General features: G+C 40.6%; 2 protein-coding genes across 9 annotated transcripts in view; both read left to right on the forward strand.

Annotated features, from left to right (window-relative positions):
- The window catches only part of RPS6KA3 (ribosomal protein S6 kinase A3), a 77,637-nt gene extending 72,423 nt beyond the window's left edge, over positions 1-5,214 (forward strand). For all 7 annotated transcript variants that reach the window (XM_086767325.1, XM_086767357.1, XM_086767315.1 and 4 more), the window contains one exon: positions 1,076-5,214. In XM_086767325.1, coding sequence (XP_086623451.1) covers positions 1,076-1,198 — 123 coding nt within the window. In that variant the 3' untranslated portion in view covers positions 1,199-5,214. The remainder of the gene's footprint in view (positions 1-1,075) is intronic.
- Positions 5,215-6,674: 1,460 nt separating this feature from the next.
- On the forward strand, positions 6,675-18,028 carry EIF1AX (eukaryotic translation initiation factor 1A X-linked). 2 transcript variants are annotated; one of them, XR_015261164.1, is made up of 8 exons: positions 6,675-6,871; positions 7,889-7,972; positions 10,304-10,407; positions 12,069-12,119; positions 13,061-13,142; positions 13,250-13,341; positions 15,699-16,085; positions 16,667-18,028. XR_015261164.1 is itself a non-coding variant. In XM_086767379.1 (7 exons), exons 1-7 carry the CDS (start codon positions 6,856-6,858, stop codon positions 16,670-16,672), a joined length of 435 nt encoding a protein of 144 aa, XP_086623505.1. In that variant the 5' UTR covers positions 6,682-6,855; the 3' UTR covers positions 16,673-18,028. The 2 variants fall into 2 exon arrangements, 1 of the variants encoding a protein (XP_086623505.1); XM_086767379.1 differs by lacking the exon at positions 15,699-16,085 and having other exon boundaries at positions 6,682-6,871.
- Positions 18,029-18,276: the final 248 nt, after the last annotated feature.

Consider the following 18,276-nt stretch of genomic DNA (forward strand, 5'->3'; position numbering starts at 1 on the left):
ATGTGTTTCCTCTAAATACTGTTTAAAAGTTGTTATAACTGGGAATTGCACTAAGCCATAAGATGAACTTGTAATATGTAATAGGATTTCATGGAGAATATATCAAATACATTTGAAAAAGATTCATTTTCTTAGGTTGGAAATTTATTGGACTTACACTCGGAGCCTTAACTTCCTTAAGAAACCAGCATACAAGAAATAATTCTTCTGATAGTGAAAATGTTGTCAGGTGACTTTAGGGGAGCTGAAAAATAGTTTAGCGAATTTTAGTTTCAGTGATTACTCGTCAGTGTAAAAAAGAAAACAGTATATACTTCATGATCACAATATAAGCTAAAAAAAGTCAAAAAGGCAGTGTTAATTAATACAGTATTGTACTGTTCTCCATTCTGTCTGAAACACAATCTGGTTTTGACCCTGATAAACTCTTTTGCTTTGAACAAGCAGAGAGAAATCCAAAATAATTTAATTCTGCTTCTCTGTATTCCGCCCTGCCTTGACTCCTACATCCAAGAATCTCTGTTGTGCAACATGAAAGGGTTCTGATGAATATAATTAACACTCTCTCTGAGCGACCTATTAGAAACTTCTAGCATCCAAAAACACAAGTGGAAAGAATGGGAAGTTCTTACCCACAGCTTACAACTTCCTAACTTTTTTTTTTTTTAATAATCTTCATGTGCTGAATAATTTGGGAGATTTTAAAGTATTTTGTTGAAAACTGAAATGGTTATATAAGGGACAAGCAGAGACAGCCCACCGGTGGGGTTTCATTCCCCAGCTATTTCACAAAGCATAGAGAGAGAACTTCATTTAGCAATGTTGGTTTAGCTTTTTAAGCAAGGTAGAATTGCTGTAGATTGATCTGAAAACTATTTATTACCCTAAAAAAACACTCACTCCAGACACTGCTGGTATTTGAGCAATGCAGTGGCATGTTTCTGTTTTGTAGATGAAAGTAGAATGGAAGGTAAAACTTGGTCAGAATCTCTGGCAGTTAGCGCTGTGTGATCTCTGGCATGTGCATCAGTCACAACGTGCTCTTCTTGGGTTTTTTCTCCCCTCTGCCCCACAGGGTGCAATGGCAGCAACTTATTCTGCTTTGAATCGTAATCAGTCACCAGTTTTGGAGCCAGTTGGCCGTTCTACTCTTGCTCAGAGGAGAGGTATAAAAAAAATTACCTCAACAGCCCTGTGAAGTGACCTCAACCAGATATTTGGTACCATGGCATAAGATGATAGCACAAACCATGGCGACAGGTAGCACATATCTGACAGATACCTGCAAGCACACTCTGTCCCAGCTGGTACCTATAATGCTGCTGCTCCTGCTGCTGCTACTGCTTTCATCTGTTCTCGCTTTAAACTGTTGATGGCAAGTTACTGATCTTACTGGAGCTTCAAATGGAGTGACAAGTGGAGACACAAGGAAAACAATCATGTTCATGATTGAATAAACCAGAAGAATTACGAATGCCACCTCTGTCAAAAATACACTGAATAAAGCACTCTGCACCACATAGCATTATTTTTATAAGGAATATTTTTTGTCCCCTAAGATATTCTTTGTTACAGATAGAGATGGACAGTTTATGTTAAGCACTTAGCTTAAACAATCTGTTTATATTAGCACTATATACTTCGTGCCATCCAACATTTTGTATGTTTTTGTAAACAGTTCACAAGCAGTACATTTCTGTGCTGTTTTCTTTAATGTATACATGCCTTGTTTTACTTAGATATTATTAATCATTTTCACAATTAAGTCTGATTAAACAGTTCACCTGGATTAATCAGTATTGTTGGACAGCTCTAAAAGAAGCCTGACTGTTAAACAGCTATTGAATGTAATACTATGAATATGTATTTCTCCTTGCCTGTCTTTTCTACATTTCCATGTTTTTGACGTTGCATGTCATGCTATGAAAATCAGGATACTGTTTATAGTATTCAAAATTTAAACAGTGAATCTCTCACTATACTATATATACAATAGGTAATATAACCCAGAGAAAAGATAACTTGCTCTATATCTCACTCTTTTGTTCCCCCTCTTCTCCCTTTCATTTTCTCCCATCTAATCTCTGGACTCAGGAATCATTGCTAAATACTTTCTGATAGAGGACATTTCTATATTGTTTATTCTTATAATCCATTGTTAATATTTTATCTCTATTCTGTGACTTTTGTTTAAGCTGCAAAGGATTTGTTCAGCGAATGTTGGCATTATAAAAGAAAGGCAGCATTGAAGATAAAGCAAAACAGATTGTCTGCTGATAAGCAGAAGCCTGCAGAAAGTAGGTTTAAACTGCATTCATTGCGGTTCCAAAACTGATGAATCTAATATTCTGTTGGTTATTTTCTGATAATTTTAATTGACAGCCAAAGCAAAACAAGAGGAGAGTCATCCAGATCTGTCCGGGGTTGGAAAAGGGTCATTATAATTTACCATGAAAATAGTATTGCCCCAGCCAGGTAAGACACAGCTGTTCAGAGTGAGCGTTCTCATTTTCCCCTGGATGGAAGAAAGTTTGTAATGAGAGTGCAAGACTCAAATACTAATATAAACTTTTAATACTCCGGGCCTCTCAGTGTCTTTAGTAATGAAAGGCACATTTTGATGGCTCGTCTTGAAAGATCAAATTGCCCACGAGAAGGTGCACTGGAATGTGTTTGAATTCAGTGAGTGTCCCACTCCACCAAAGTGGTATGCTACATCAACTCATTCCAGATATGAAAATGGCTATTGGGAATTCCAGCTTTAATAAATATGGATCTGGGTGAACAGCTCTATGTAAACAATACAATTTGAAAACTAAAAGGTGCAATTTTGTGTTTTGCATAAGAAGGTATTTTCTTGATTTAGTGGTATTAAATTTCTTTTATGGTGATTAATTTACTCATTTCTCTGAAATCATCAGAGGTTTGTTGAAAGGGAGAATCGTCTTTTTGACACCACAGATTTGCTCTAAATGAATGTGAGAGTGTTCCTTCTGCCACAATTTTTTCAGAGTTCCTTGGGAAAGCTTCCTTTAGTAGACTTGCAAAGGATCCCACTTCTGTTGCCCTTAATCTGTTAAATATTTAATCCATAATGTAATTGTTAAGGAAATTGGTTTTATGAATAAGTATTCTTAAATTACCATAGATCTCAAGAAATTTGAACACACAGCTCTTCCAAGCAATTGGCGTTTTTCCCTTACTTGATGCTCTAGCATTGAAGTTCCCTTTAGCTATACAGATGCATCTGCCCTTCCTTCGAGAAACATCTTTAACTAGAGGCAGAAGAAGGCCATTTTAATTTTTCTTTGACAGTGTCTGCAATTCTAGAGGAATTTAGTAAAACCTTACCTCTCAGAAAATGTATTTTCAGCTCTGTGAGCGGTCATAAGCCAGGCTCATCAAAATCTAGAAACCATACCTTCTGGAGTGGTTTCTAAACGTGTTACTCTGAAGATTGTCGTATGTAGTCAACAAACAAAATTTTAAAACTGATACTGGTGAAATAAAGGGATGACAGTACTTGCTAGTGTGTCAATAATAGCATTTCAGTTTGGGAAGGAATTTCTCATCTATTCTCAGTGTGTATATACAGGTACCTGCAAAGAACAGACGAAAACCAGGAAGTGTTAAACTGCTTCACTATTGGCAATACCTGTGTTAAAATAATACAAAAGTACTTTGAGTAATTTTGTTTTAGCCACATTTTGTGGCTCTCAGGCTCACTGGTCGTTAGCCAAATCATGAAGTAAAGTGAACTCCTACATTTTATGTATCTGTATTCTCAAGTAAGCTGTTAATTTAGTCTAGACTTTACAGGTGTTGCCACTATGTCATATATATATATATAGCAGCATAGGATGAACATCTGAAGTCAGGGCAGTTCAGCACATGCTGACTTCAGTGTGTGGAAGTCTAGATCCACTGTATTTTTAAGTTACTTTTTAAACCAAGGTATAAAGGGCTACCCAAGGTATCAAGGGCCCGTATATGCAAGAGGTATACTTTTACAGGCTGCACTTGTATGGTTTTATGTACCTTACCTCCTGTTTTGGCTCTGTGTTCACAACTTTCACTTTTGTTTTTGTAGCTGCAGTTGTTAGAAGCTATAAAGAAATCGACATAATGCTGCTTTGAATCGCAGCAACTTGCTATTAGAATGTGAGTATATGTGACACACTGGTGTAAATTCATTGCTGGACTGCTTCTTGGTCTGCAAAGTATAGCAAGTGACTCTATCCTAGAGTCAGAGAGGATAAAAAGGAGAACTGCAGGTACAAGTAAATCTTCTGTATCTAGGCCATGGGGATTTTTTGGGTGTGTGTGAAATTACCACTTACTACGCTTGAGCACATAAGAGACAAGAAGGAAGAGCATAGTTTCAATACTCATTAAATGCCATCTATATCCAGAAAGGGCAAAGTTCTTTATTCATCATCACTATAACACTGAATGAAACTTATAAGGAGGTTTTCAAAAGAATATTTAAAACTTTATTCTAAAGAGACGAAGGCATAAGAAAACAGGTTTACGTGTCTGGGATTTTTTGTGTTTTGCTTTTGTAAATGTGGTGTACCAACTAAAGCTGTGCTTTTCTATTATTGGAAGGAAAGGATTCAAAGTATGCTGGTCCTTAGTAAGCAGCAATGGTTAATAGATTAATTTTCACTTAAGAAAATGATGTAAATGATTAGCTTTATCTTGATACTCTTGACCTAATCAAAGGGAAGGTGTACTTATGAGGGATGTAATTATTTTGCAACCTAGTCGGCGGGGAGGTCTACTTAAAACATTTTTAAAAAATGTCAAAATCGCAGATAAAATATTTTTCTACAATTCTATACAATCATCCTTTATACTAGTTTTCTCAGCATGACATGTGAGTGAGTCTAAGGTACTGTTCCAGGAAATCAGTGGTATTGTACCTTGTTCTAGATAGCATCTGTTAGATGCTTGGCACTGCTGTCATAGAACTGAAATGCTAGTAAAAGAAAATAATTGTACTGAATACTTTAAACGATTGTTTTATTCAGAGTCTGATCTAGGAAATGTTCCAATCATGCTATTAATGTGTAACTAGAACTGTTCCAGATGTAACTATGAACAGTTCTGGAAAGATATCATTGCTTGTACTCCTGTCTAATGGCAGGTTTTGTAGTCTTCAAAAGAAATCGAAATTTCTACTATGAATAAACTTTCAAACATCTTAAAGTGCCTTTTTGGTTAATCATTTGTTCTGCCCAGTTACAAAGTTGTTTGTTCGTCACTAACACTGAACTACATTTGCAGCATACCAGGCGTGCGTTTCCAACCAGTTTTTAATAAGCAAGTGTTTGTCAGTTAAAATGTTACAGAATATTTAGTCAGATCACTGTTAGTAAGGTAAATACAGCGTCAACGGAAAAACACTGGTATTGAGTAGATGCTATAGACCCCGTATATTGACACAGCAAGACCCAAGTGCAAGAATATTGTATTTTAACACCCTGTGAAGACTCCAGTCAGCTGTAAAGAACAACTTAAAGGGAGGCTGCTAAATAATACTTGCAGTGCCTCCATTCTTCTGGATGTTTGTTGAAAATAAAGGCGTGTTTCATAATTAATGAACATATAAACATTTGAAAAATCAGAATGTATGCATAAGTACTCCATAAACAACATGCCCACATCTTTTAGCAGCTCACCGAACTTGGAAGCTTACAAGGGTAATTCTTTTTAGCCTTAGAACCTGGAATTTTTAGAGTTTGCACAGGCCCCACCAGAGTACATAACTGTGATAAAGCATCCATGAGGCAAGCGTACCCAAAGCTGTACGAGGACACGAAGAGAGGTTCGGTGACAGGCAGAACACAGCACAACAGAAACCAGGGGCAGGGAGAGAGTGACATTCGCACCTAGGAGCCGAGGCACGCAGCGGTGCAGCACTGTGCCTATGCAACGCTTTACCTGCCTGTCTAAAAACGTTTTAAAATAAATTTTCGAGTAAACTGGACAATGCATAAGCCTGGAGAAGCTCTGGAAAGGAAGAAAGCGGGGTCGATACAGCACGCCATCCTGACGCTACTGCCACGTTCACCCCCTCCCGTTTGTGACGTGTACCCCCGCGGCCCGTAACCACCTTTTTCCTCCCCGAGAGGTGCGGGGCTCCACCCCAGGCTCGGGGCGGGGACGGGGCTGCGCCGCCCGTTGCTGCGGGCAGAGGTGCCGGATCTCCTGCTTTTCCTAAAAACCCCACACACGACAGCCCCGCAGTCCCCGGGAGCTGCCGTTCCCGAAGCCGACGCTGGGCCCCCACACCCGGAGCGGTGGCAGAAAACAAACAAACAAAAAAAAAACCCAAAATAAACCAGAAACTCCGTGGCGACGTTTCCGTGCCTGTTCCGGTTCGTGCGCGTCCGGATGAGGACCAAGCGCTGCCCGCCCCCGACCCACGCGGCTCCGCCGCGCCGCCAGCCCCGCCGCTCGCGCCAGCGGCTGCCTCCTGCAGCCCCTGATTGGTCGCTGCCGCCCGCCCGGCGAGGCCCGCCTTAGCCAATGGCGCGGCGCTCGCCAATCACGACGCCCGTTGAGGTGTGTCCCTGCCCCGACACCGCTACGCCGGGAGGGCGCGGGGCGCATGCGCAGGGGCGGCTCTTGCCGGGAGGCGGCCAGCCCGCCCGCGCGCCAGGGGGCGCTGTGGGACGGATCGGCGCCAGCGGCCGGAACGCACGAGTCAGCCGCAGCCCCAGCCCCGGTCCCGGCCCCGCCGCCTCCCTTCGCGCCCGGAGCCGTCTCCGCCTTCGCCTCGCAGAAGCCGCTTGAAGCTCCCACCGCCGTCCCTGCTCGCAGCCCCTCCACGGCGGAGCGCCCGGCGCCATGCCCAAGAATAAAGGTGAGGCGCCCTCCCCTCCGCCGGGCCTTGTGCGGCGGCCTGTCTCTTCGCCGTAGCGACGAGGCCGGGCCCGGCCGCGGTGGGGAGGCCCGGGGACACCCGCCTGCCGCCGCCGCCGCCTCTCACGTGGGAGCCGCCGCGGCCTGGTGCCCGCGGGCGGGGCGGGAAGGGGGCGGAGGAGCCCTCCCGCCCACCGCGCCGTGCCGGCGAGTCCCCTGAGCCGGTTCCCACTCCCCGCTCCCGGCCCTTCTTGGGCACGGGTCCCGGCCTGGCCCCGGTCGTACGCGGCCCAGCGGCGTGTCGGAGGCCTCCGGGGCCTAGCCGGCTGGGAGGGGGGCCCTCGGTGGGGCTGGGCTGTCAGGGGCCGCCGAGGGAGTAGCCGGGTGTGCGTGTCCCTCCGTGCGCTCGCTGCGGGCTGCTGCTTCTCCCCTTTTCCTCCACCCACCCTGCTGCTTAAAGGAAATGAAGAAAAAGTGAGAAGAAGGGAACAGCAGCTTTTTAACGAACTGCTCTTCTGCGTCCTCACGAAGAGTATCTAATCCTGTTGCCACGTGTGTGCCTTTTAAAAAGGGCATCTTCACCTGGAGCATAAGCTTTCCTCCAAGTATTTCGGGGATTTCAGCAGCACTACCATAACCCCTCGAGTTATTCTTCTGCTCTTTGGTGGTGATGTGCATCAGGTTATCCCACCATTATTTATCATGTATTTGGTAGCAGCGGTCACAAAAACTGAAAATGGTGATCTTGTGCAAATCCTTCTTGAAGGCTTCTGTCAATCCAGAGCAATCAGGACATTTGAAATAGTGGAGGCTCTAATCTTTTAATTACTATGTTACTAATTAGTTAAAAATTTAGAGATAGGAATGTTAAAAGCAAGCAGAAAAATCTAGATCTGAATAGGATACTCAAAACTGCCATATAGAGAACTAGTACAGAAATCCCCATAAGCCTTATTAGTTTGTTCACTGTATTCACAAATAGTAACACATGCTCTTTTTTTCTCCCCTTTTAATTTAGGCAAAGGAGGTAAAAATAGGCGACGAGGTAAGAATGAGAATGAATCAGAAAAAAGAGAACTAGTGTTCAAGGAAGATGGGCAAGGTGAGTTTTGAACTACAGTATGGCAATGCGATTGTTTTCAGTTAAGTATTGTAAGTGATGTACATTGGAAATTGATACACAAATAAAACATCTGGGTGTCTGAGAAATACAAAAGTTATTGTGGAATAAAGAGAGGTATTTTTATTGGGGTTGTATTTGAATTCTAGATGACACATCGAGTGTAGGAGGAAGACATTAGGAAAAGGGAAATTCTAAATAGCTTCAGCAGTTAAGAATGAAGCCTGTCTTTCCTTGACTTTATTGTGATGCCATGTGTAATGCAGTATGTGTGTAAACATTCCCTGGAAATCCCTTGAGTTGCTCTGTGTGAGGGTCTGTAAGCAGCTAGCTTAGCTGATGTAGTTCAGTGTTGCCAGTAGTTGTTTGTGGTCGCTTGGATGCACGGTCCCATTTCCTGTTTTATACCAACTGTATAACTTCTTGGATCCTTCAGTGATCCTTCCAAAGTCACTGACCTGGCAGAACAGTACATCTTACCGTTCTGCCACTGTCCCCTTACCGTTTGGTTGAATTGGCTCCTGGGTCAGGATGTCTAACAGTTACTAAAATGGGAGTAATAGGTAAGATCCTTACTTGGATGCTGTCAAGTAAAGTAAGCCACAGCTGAAGGGTGATGACTAGGATTGCCCTCTCCCCTGCCTTTTGTGACAGTGAGCTCACCTCCCTTTTGGCTTGCCCTGTCTTGTGTGTCACGCTCTTGTGGTTGTTCACATATATGCAAGTACTTGCCTAGTGACCAATTAATCAGTTGCTTTCTTGGAAAGACAGGAAAACTCTTGACTTAAATCACTGTAAAGGAAGAGACCACTGCACTCATTTTTTAAGCTCTTTCTGGTATTTTGTGACAGTTGCAAGCAAAAAAAATTAGTTGATTTTGATGCACCTATAAAACTTAAAATTTTTCTTCAACTCCAAAGCAAAATCTACTTAATCATAGAATCATTTAGGTTGGAAAAGACCTTTAAGATGATCAAGTCCAACCATTATCCCAGCAGTGCCAAGTCCACCACTAAACCATGTCCGTAAGCTCTACATCTACATGGCTTTTAAATATCTCCAGCGATGGTGACTCCATCACCTCCCTGGGCAGCCTGTTCCAAGGGTTGATAACCCTTTGGAGTGAAGAAATTTTTCCTAATATCCAATCTAAACCTCCCCTGGCGCAATTTCCCCTTGTCCTATCATGTGTTACTTGTGAACCTCATACAGTTGGCCTCAGCCCATTGATCCAGCCTGTCCAGATCCCCCTGTAGAGCCGTTCTACCCTCTAGGAGATGTCATCTGCAAACTTACCGATGGTGCACTCAGTCTCCTCATCCAGATCATTGATAGAGACATTAAACAGAACTGGCCCCAGCATTGAGTCCTGGGGAACACCCCTTGTGACCGGCGTTCACCGCCGCTCTTTGGACCCGGCCATCCAGCCAGTGTTTTTCCCCGGTGAAGAGTATGCCTGTCCAAGGCATGAGCAGCAATAAAATATTATTCTTGGTTATTAATATTCTCCTGTGGTTTGTTGGGCTATTTAGCTTGTACTAAGGAGAGATTTCTAGAATATTGAATTACAGCTCTGGCTAATTAAGATTTTTTTTTTTTTTTTTTCCTGGCAAGCGTGGGCAGTCAGATAATGTTATAATTCTTACAAGCTTTATTCTTTTTAGTTAAATTGTAATACATTATGCTGCAAACTTTAATAGTGTATGTGAAGTACTTCATTAGTGATTTCTGGAACTCAGTGAGGGAAGGAGATTAAACTCAAGGTGAGAGATTGACGGTGGGGGCTGTTGGAGAGAAGCTTCATAGTTTTCAGCTGAAGCCTGGTACTTGTCTTTCAGGCAGTTTCTCAGAACACCAGAATGTGTCCTTTCAAGAACAGTGGGTTTTTCCACAGAGCTTCTGCAGAAGGATTTTGGAGTATCAATGGGGTATACGAGATGTACCGCTTTCTCCTCTTCCCTCGATAATAGCGCAAGAGTTTGTCTGTTAGGATAGGTGTTGTGATGCTGTCAAAAAGCTTTCAAACTCTGAGTGTGACTTGATGGCTCTAAAAATTATCTGTAGTGAGCTTTTCAAAGGGAACAAAAGCATCACTACAACCAAGAATGAGCAGTGTTTGAAAATGTTAACATCAACAATGATAGGACAACTGTGATACATTCAGCAGTCTGTGTGGCTGGTCAAAGCTCCTCTCAGCTGTTCATGTTTGATAAAATGTTACACCAAATTTTGGTTACAGTGGCAAAAGTTCTGGGTTCTTTCATGAAGCTGTACTTGTTTACAAGTTTTGCTCTATGTTACCATCTCTTCCAGAATATGCCCAGGTGATCAAGATGTTAGGCAATGGAAGACTGGAGGCATTATGTTTTGATGGTGTGAAGAGGTTATGTCATATTAGAGGGAAACTAAGGAAAAAGGTAATTCTGAAGCACTGCAATAGAGAACAGTGGCATTATGCGTTATATGTAACTGTAAACATTTACGTATGTAGCTCATTACAAAAGTTAATATTTCTACTGCACTTAATAGCGTAAACTTCTTTTTTGATACTAAACTAGTTTCTTCTGTTAGTATTGCTGTCACAAAAATAGGCAATCTTTGACTTTTGAGTGAAGCTTGTATTTGAAAGGCTACCTTTGAATGTCTGTATTTCAGGGGAGATTTTTTTGACTGCTTATTAAATACTATTTTTACATTTTCTAGAAACATATGTATATGAAATATTTTTAAAATCTCTAATTGTAGATGAGGAACTTTATGACTATTTGGAAAACCAGCATGTTATATCTGAGACCAGATCAGTACTTAACTTGGCAGGAGAGCTTCTGTTAGCATGAAGATTGACACCCTGCATAGGAAAATAAAGCTGTAAGAGGGTTGTCCAAAGCCACCGTTTTTGTATGCTGTTTCCCAAACCCAGTAAGAATCAGGGCTTGGTACCCCATTTGTTTGATCTGGGGAGAAACTGAATAATTATCGTCATCTCACTGGGTGACTTATCTGGGAACATTTTAATAGGGGTGATTTCGGAATTTCGATAGCGGTGGTTTATCGCTTCCTGCAGGCACCTCAGATGCCATAATTTCATTGTTCACATCATCAGTTCCCAAAATACCTTTGTGCAAAGCTGATCTGCAGAAGTTTGTACCTTCAGGGAAGTCAGGTGTACTTGTTTGCCTCCTTAACTTTGCCATCTTTGGATGGTGTCCCCTCTTGGCCTTGTCAGATGTTACAACTTTCTAACGACTGCTGGTGTGTGGCAGGGAGGAGATACTCTGTCTGTTCCCAAAAAAACCCAGATGTTCACTGTGTTCTTTCTGGCTTGTTTCATCTGTTTGGTTTTGGAGACCAGTGAATGCATGTATCTTGGTATCAGTGTAAGCCCTGCTAGCTGTCTGCAATACACTACGCTAAACTGTTGAAGGTAATCGAGAATGTACACAGATAAATGCTAGGTGCTGCAGAATTAATTTCTTGATACAGAAAGCATCGCTTACCTGTTCCTCAGGTCTAAAAGAAGGGAAATCTCAGCTGAAATGTATTTGATCTCCAAAAAAATCAAGCTCATGTAGGATAGAACTCGTGCATTCAAATTAGGATGTCCTGTTTTGCAGGCTCCTGGCTTTGGTTTGACTGATTAGCATAGTCAGTTACTGGAAACAACTCCATTCTTTTCTTGTGCTCTTCATTGTGCTTGTCCATCACCCCTTCATCAGATTTTTCTTTCATTTTTGGCCTTGTGGAGCTCAGTTCACAGAGTGGTGGCTTGATGTGTTATTTCTGTATCCTCAGAAGTTAGGATTTAATAACCACCTTATCGGCTAGAAGCTCTTTAAAGAAGTTTGATTTCCCTTAGTAATAGTTCCGTAACATGCAAGATAATCTGTCTATGAATACTTATGACCTTGGTTTTGCTGTTAAAATATGAAATTGGATACTTCCAGTTTACTGGTTAGAAAGTGAAAGTGGTGGCTATAGTTAAATATTTCATGTCTCTCAGTAAACCTAAATGTACTGTTTGAATCTTGTGTTATACAACAGAAGTTGAATTCCTGCAATAACATGTTTTTTCTTTCAGGTTTGGATAAATACATCTGATATTATATTGGTTGGCTTAAGAGACTACCAGGTAAAAATTCAGTGTGATTTGCCAGTAAAGAATATCTTACAAACAGCTTTATTTAACATTAAATTTGCAGCAGGTATCATGAGGAAATTCCCATCTAACTTACTTTAAATTTGTATTTAGTTATGCTGAGTCATGACTTTTAGTTTCCCTCTATTACAGAAAGATTGTCATGAGTAGATGGCAGATCCTTGTTCAACTTGTTCTTCTAAATTGCACCCTGTGCTTGAAAGTGCTTTTTGGCATCACACCTGACCTTTTTTTTTCCAGGTGTAGCTGATGCTTGGATCCTGTAATATATAGGGTACATTGAGCTATGCATCAAACATTTTATTGTGATAATCAGAATTGTTGGTAATGAGAATTTCGGAGCCTTGATGGAGGCTTTTACCATAAGAGGCCAATTGATCAGTGATTAGTTGCTACTTAAATTTCAAAAAATGGAGTAGTGTAAGTTTACGTAATGTAAAGGTTAATTGGAAAAGAGTTGTCAAATTTTTGTTAGGTAAATGCTTTTTCCATGAATAGTAGTGTTGTGTCATCAGTTGTTTGAAGATAGATTCCGCTTCTGAAGCGTACAATAGAGTTGTAAAACGTTTCAGATGCTGTGATACATTATTCTACTTAAAACTAGGAAGTTTTGACACTTTCTGACTGACCACCGAACACCTCACTATGTGTGTTCTCTGAAGAAAGATTAATTTCAAAAGCATGAAACTGAACTTTTCAAATTATTTACAGTGGGCAAAAATTAAGTTGTCACCCAGAAGAAATGAAGATATTCTACAAATGAGTAGTTTTTATTTCACATTTAAAGGAACTGGAGGGGAAGGAGGAACAAAATATTCTTCTGTAAATGATATAGGTGTTACTAGTCTGCTGAGGATAATAGGGGTTTTTTTTCTTCATAGATGACTAATAAATGCTAATAAATTCTTATTTAGGATAACAAGGCTGATGTTATTCTAAAGTACAACGCAGATGAAGCCAGAAGTCTGAAAGCATATGGGGAGCTTCCAGAACATGGTAGGAATCTTTTCACTTTAAATTGGTAGTTCATATTGGACAAGAATATTTGATCTGTCTTGACTTGGTGTGAGTGCACTCTGTAACTTCTCTAAATTCCTTTTTAGCTAAAATCAATGAAACAGACACATTTGGGCCTGGAGATGATGATGAAATCCAGTTTGATGATATTGGGGATGATGATGAAGATATTGATGATGTAAGTAATAAACATATATTTTTGTATCATATACTTGAAACTGTCGTACTTGGCAATAAGCTGATTTTCCTTGTTTTAGAGCAAATAAAATAACACATTGGTCTTCAGAATAGCTCGCCTTCTCAGGGACTCCTTCAGAAAGTGGTGTGGACGTACGCATGCCAGCTTTCTGTTCTCTGTTCTGTCCTACAATCCTCCTCTAATTGACCTGTATGCAAATAGTATGCTTAGTGTCATAATATTGAAACATACCTCGAGAGGAGTCTTCTTATTCCTCTTAAGATGCCTGAAAGAAAATCAAAGTCATTTGACCCCAGTGACCGAGATTTACATAGAAGCGTCCACGCAAATGATTGTGTGTGTGTACACGTATATGTGTGTGTGCGCATGCGTGAAGAACTGCAGTTAGGGGAGTCGACAACTACATACATGGACGTAGCTGGGTATGTTCATATTGGAGGAACTGAATGTAGCCCTCGGTACTGCTCTCTGAAGTGTAAGCTCCTTACAAGCTTGTGACAGAAAGCAAAGTAGATGATACAGGAAGGTTTAGCAGACTTGTAGGATTTCCTTGCATCCCTTGCACAGTAGGCTAGAAAGACTTCTCAGGGAACAGGTGCAAAGATTGGTGGGTCAGCTCCTGTGCTGTGTAGGACAGCTGTGGCCGCTTCAGTCAAGGCAGTGTGAGCCATAAACTGCTGATACAAACTACGTTGGACACCAGCTGCTGGAATAGATCACAGGTTATGTAGGTGTTTTGGCAAATTGCATGTGCATGTGTGGGTTTCGCTTTTCTCATTCCTCTGTAGTTTTTAACAGTCTCACTGTCTAATAATAACTACAGAAACAATTGAGGGATTTGTGGTTTACAAAAAAAAAAAAAACAAACAAACCAACAACACAAAAAAACAAAGACTTTAAATCTCCATTTTTGTTTACATAAAAATCATCCTAGTAGTTACTAAAGTTAACCATAATCCTGAACCTAGAGATTGTCACTATCAGTCGTGTTACTGCTTATCGCTAAGCCATAGTAATTGACTGTGCACACTCTTAAATTTTAGTAATAAAATTGTGGTCATTCAAACTATATAGCAAATTGCAGAAGTGGAATCTGCTGTGAAATGTCTTCTAAGACTATGCACTTCATTTTGCAGTTGAGAGATGAGTGTTTACAGGGTCAACTGGCTGAGAGGATAAGTAGGAACTTACTGAGCCAGTGAGTTAACTTAATTGGATAGACTGTTCTAAGTATATTATTATGTTTTAATTCTTCATCTTTTTAGTCCTCTCTCTCTCTCTGAGCTGGTAATATGACTAATTCTCTTTAAATGCTTACATTATTTTTACTTTTTTGAGGTGCTCACTATATTATGCATTAGATCAAATATTTTAGAAATATCAAAATCTTGATGAATTTTTCATCAGACTTTTGAAAATTGCACTTTGGACCTGTCAGTGGTTGAGCTTACTGAAGATCTAGCTTACTTTCTAGGACTGCGTGCTTTTAATAATGAAGCTATTGTAAGGTGTCTAAATGATAAGTAGCTGTAGGAATACTAAATAGTAAAATTTGCAAATTAGTGGATCTTTGTGTGGGATAATGTATTTAAGTGAGCAGCTATGATTGTTTTTAAGCTTCTGTCAGCTATGCAATGTAATACTAATATCAGGCTTTGTGAAAGGAAAAGACATAAAGAGAAAATGTAAATAACCTCTCTAAGGATCATCCTAGTCTACCTAGAATGAAGTGTGTCCCAAAGTCCTGTTAATGTGAAAGACTTGGTGGAACTTTTTCTTTGTTGTTTATGTCAGAAGGATAGTTAGAAAACTTCATTTTGCTACCAAATCTGGATAGTGTTGTAGTTTAGCCTCGCCTGGGACCAAGCTATGCAGTCTCCCACTCACTCTTCCCGCCCTCCAAGGGAATAGAGAAGAGAGAATATAACAAAAACCTTGAGATTTGAGGACAGGGAAAGATCGTTCAAGTTACTGTTATATTTGTCTGTTATTACGGACGAATCGATTCTACTTGGGGAAAACTAGTTCAGTTTATTATTAATAAAACCGAAGCAGGATAATGAGAGAGATAACAACAAACAGCTTACCCGCCACCCCTCCCCTCTTCCTGGGCTTAACTTGGTTTCAAATTCTCTCTACCTTCTTCACCCTCCTGAGCGGCACAGAGGTGAATAGGGAATGGGGGTTGCAGTGAGTTCATCACACAGTTTGTTTTTCCGACGCTCCTTCCTTCTCAGGGGAAGAACTCACATTCCTCCCCTGCTCCAGCATGGGGTCCCTCCCACAGGCCACAGTCCTTCGTGAAACTGCTCCAGTGTGGGTCATTTCTTCCACAGGGTGCAGTCCCTCCGGAACCAGCTGTCTCAGCACCAGCCCTCCACAGGCCACAGCCTCCTTTAGGCATCCACCTGCCCCGGTGTGGGGTGCTCCATGGGCTGCAGGTGGATCTCTGCTCCTCCGTGGGCCTCCGTGGCTGCAGGGGGACAGCCTGCCTCACCATGGTCATCACCACAGGCTGCAGGGGAATCTTTTCAGAAGTTACTTTACTCCTCCCCCTCCTTCTTCACTGACCTTGGCATCTGCAGCCGTTCCTCTCACAAGAAATTCTTCATGATCAGGCTCAGGCAGACGCCTCTCAGGTTCTCTCCACATCTCATCTCCGCTTCTTGCAACTGGGCTGGGCTGAGTTGGGCCCAGACAGCTGCCCAGTGGGAAGCCAGAAGGTGAGGGCCACAAGGCTCGTGCCTCCCCGTCTCTCCCTCTCTGCTTGCACTTCTGCTGCTGCCTTTTTTTTTTTTATTTTTTATTTTCCCCTTCCTAAATAAGCTATCATTGTAATCAATTGTCTTGGCCCTGACCAACAGCAGGTCCGCCCTAGGTCTGGCCGAGTCCACTGGACAAAGGGGAAACTTCTAGCAGCTTCTCGCAGAAGCTCCCACTGTAGCCCCCACCAGCTACACAAAACCAGGACACGTAGTCACTACTTAAGGAAGTTACGCTTAAACTCGGTTTTGCTTTCATTTTGAGAATCATGGGCTAATTTATGTCTGTACTATTTATGTGTAATCATATTGGCAGAATTGCTCACCTGCAGAACTATGGTATCATAACAGTGGTGGTGAGGTCGTAAGAGGAGCGTAATTGTTCACGTGTTAAGAAAATGGGATATGAGCTAAGGCAAAAACAGTGCAGTACTGAGTTCAGGAAGTCTCCTGTTGAACCATAAAAATAGCTTAAAGACAAGAGTTGCGTGATGAAAAATGCATGTGAATTAAATGTATGGTGTGGTGTTTTTGCTTTTCAGATCTAAATTGGAACAGAGGTTTACATTCCGACTTTTTTCCTCCAAGGATTGTTCTACATTGATATTTCGATTATTTTTTGGGTGAAGTCCCTTTCTTTTAAGAAGACTGAAAATTCCTGGTAAAGAGTGTAGTTTGTTACATCAAAAGGATTTATTTTCAATGTTTGTTTTAAAGTATTTATATTTCTTTAGAAATGGATAATGCTGGATTATCACAAAGGTTCAATGAAAAGCCACAAATATTTTGTCTCTTCACCAATTAGAGCTTTTACCTCTGGATGTAAGTGAGATACAGTGACATGGGCTGTAAAAGACTGCATTTTTTCCTCTTCTACTTTCATCACTACAATTCCAGTTAAACTTGTATTTTGAAATAAAAATTGTTTACCCTGTAATTATAATGGATTTTGATTAAATACAAATACCCAGTTCAGATTAGTGTCAAAATCATACTATGCAGTGTCTGTCCTTATACCCCTTGCCTTGATGTTAACTTTAAAAAGATTTTGATAATATAAAAGGAAGGCAGAAATCTGCATTTAAATTCATAATGCGTGATGAATCTGCTTTTCATGTCTAGTAGCATGCTGCTATTTTTATACTGATTTTGATAATTAAAAAACACTCATTATTTCAAAGATGTAAACTTGCCACAGTGGAGAGGTAGGGGAGAAGTAAAGATAAAAAGTAAGCAGCATCTCAAATTGGCAGTTGTTGAAAACTGTCTTGTATGCATAGCTCTTCGGTAAGTACAGTAGTCAAGCTGTAGTTGCAGAAGTTGAACACTGGGTGGCACCCAACTTGACAGGGATACATTAATGCAAGACATTAACTGTTGGCTTTTACTGAAAAATACGTAAAATAGGTTTTCCCCAAGTGAATGCTTAACATTCTTGATATGTTAAACATGTAGAATATTTTTACATTATAGAAGAGGTTATGTTAAGAGTAGATTTTTATTTTAATCTTAAACTCCATACATTGTAAGGTACAACATGAAAGCTTATGTGAATTTTGAATAACAATATAAGTGAGAAAATAAATTTGTGTCAAACGTAGGAAAAGAATCTTTTCATACGGAATAAATCACTGAAACAAATGGAAAGATTCTTCTCCGCCCTCGGACTGGAGGAGTCAGTTAAGAAGCTGAATAAAGACTAACCTCGTCATGCAAATATTATTTTGTGGTAGCCTTAGTTTCTTTGTCTTCAGTTATGTATTTAACAACTCTGAAAGCAGGTTAATGGAAAACTTCCTTTTGTGCCATAAAAATCTGATTCTTGACACTTGTATTCGTTATACAGTCTTTTTGGTATGATGTAAAGTGACTACCCCAAGAGATAAAAACAAAATGGCTTTAAATATTGAGTGGCCTCATTGCTTTACATGATTTTTAAGGAGAAATTCCATGCTTGATTTGAATTTCCAGAAATGCAAAAATGTCCTCTCTCTTACTTTTTTCTTTTGTTATAGTGTCTATTTTCCTTACCTGGATCTGGTATCTTATTCTAGGGATAATGTTTCCTTAGTATTAAGTAATTCTGACAAGTGTTTAATGGATTTTAAATATTTGTTGTAAAAACTTGCTAAATATTGTGAGGATATACTAC

This window comes from Chlamydotis macqueenii, chromosome 1, assembly GCF_036417535.1.
Source record: "Chlamydotis macqueenii isolate bChlMac1 chromosome 1, bChlMac1.mat, whole genome shotgun sequence".
Taxonomy (NCBI): Eukaryota; Metazoa; Chordata; class Aves; order Otidiformes; family Otididae; genus Chlamydotis; species Chlamydotis macqueenii.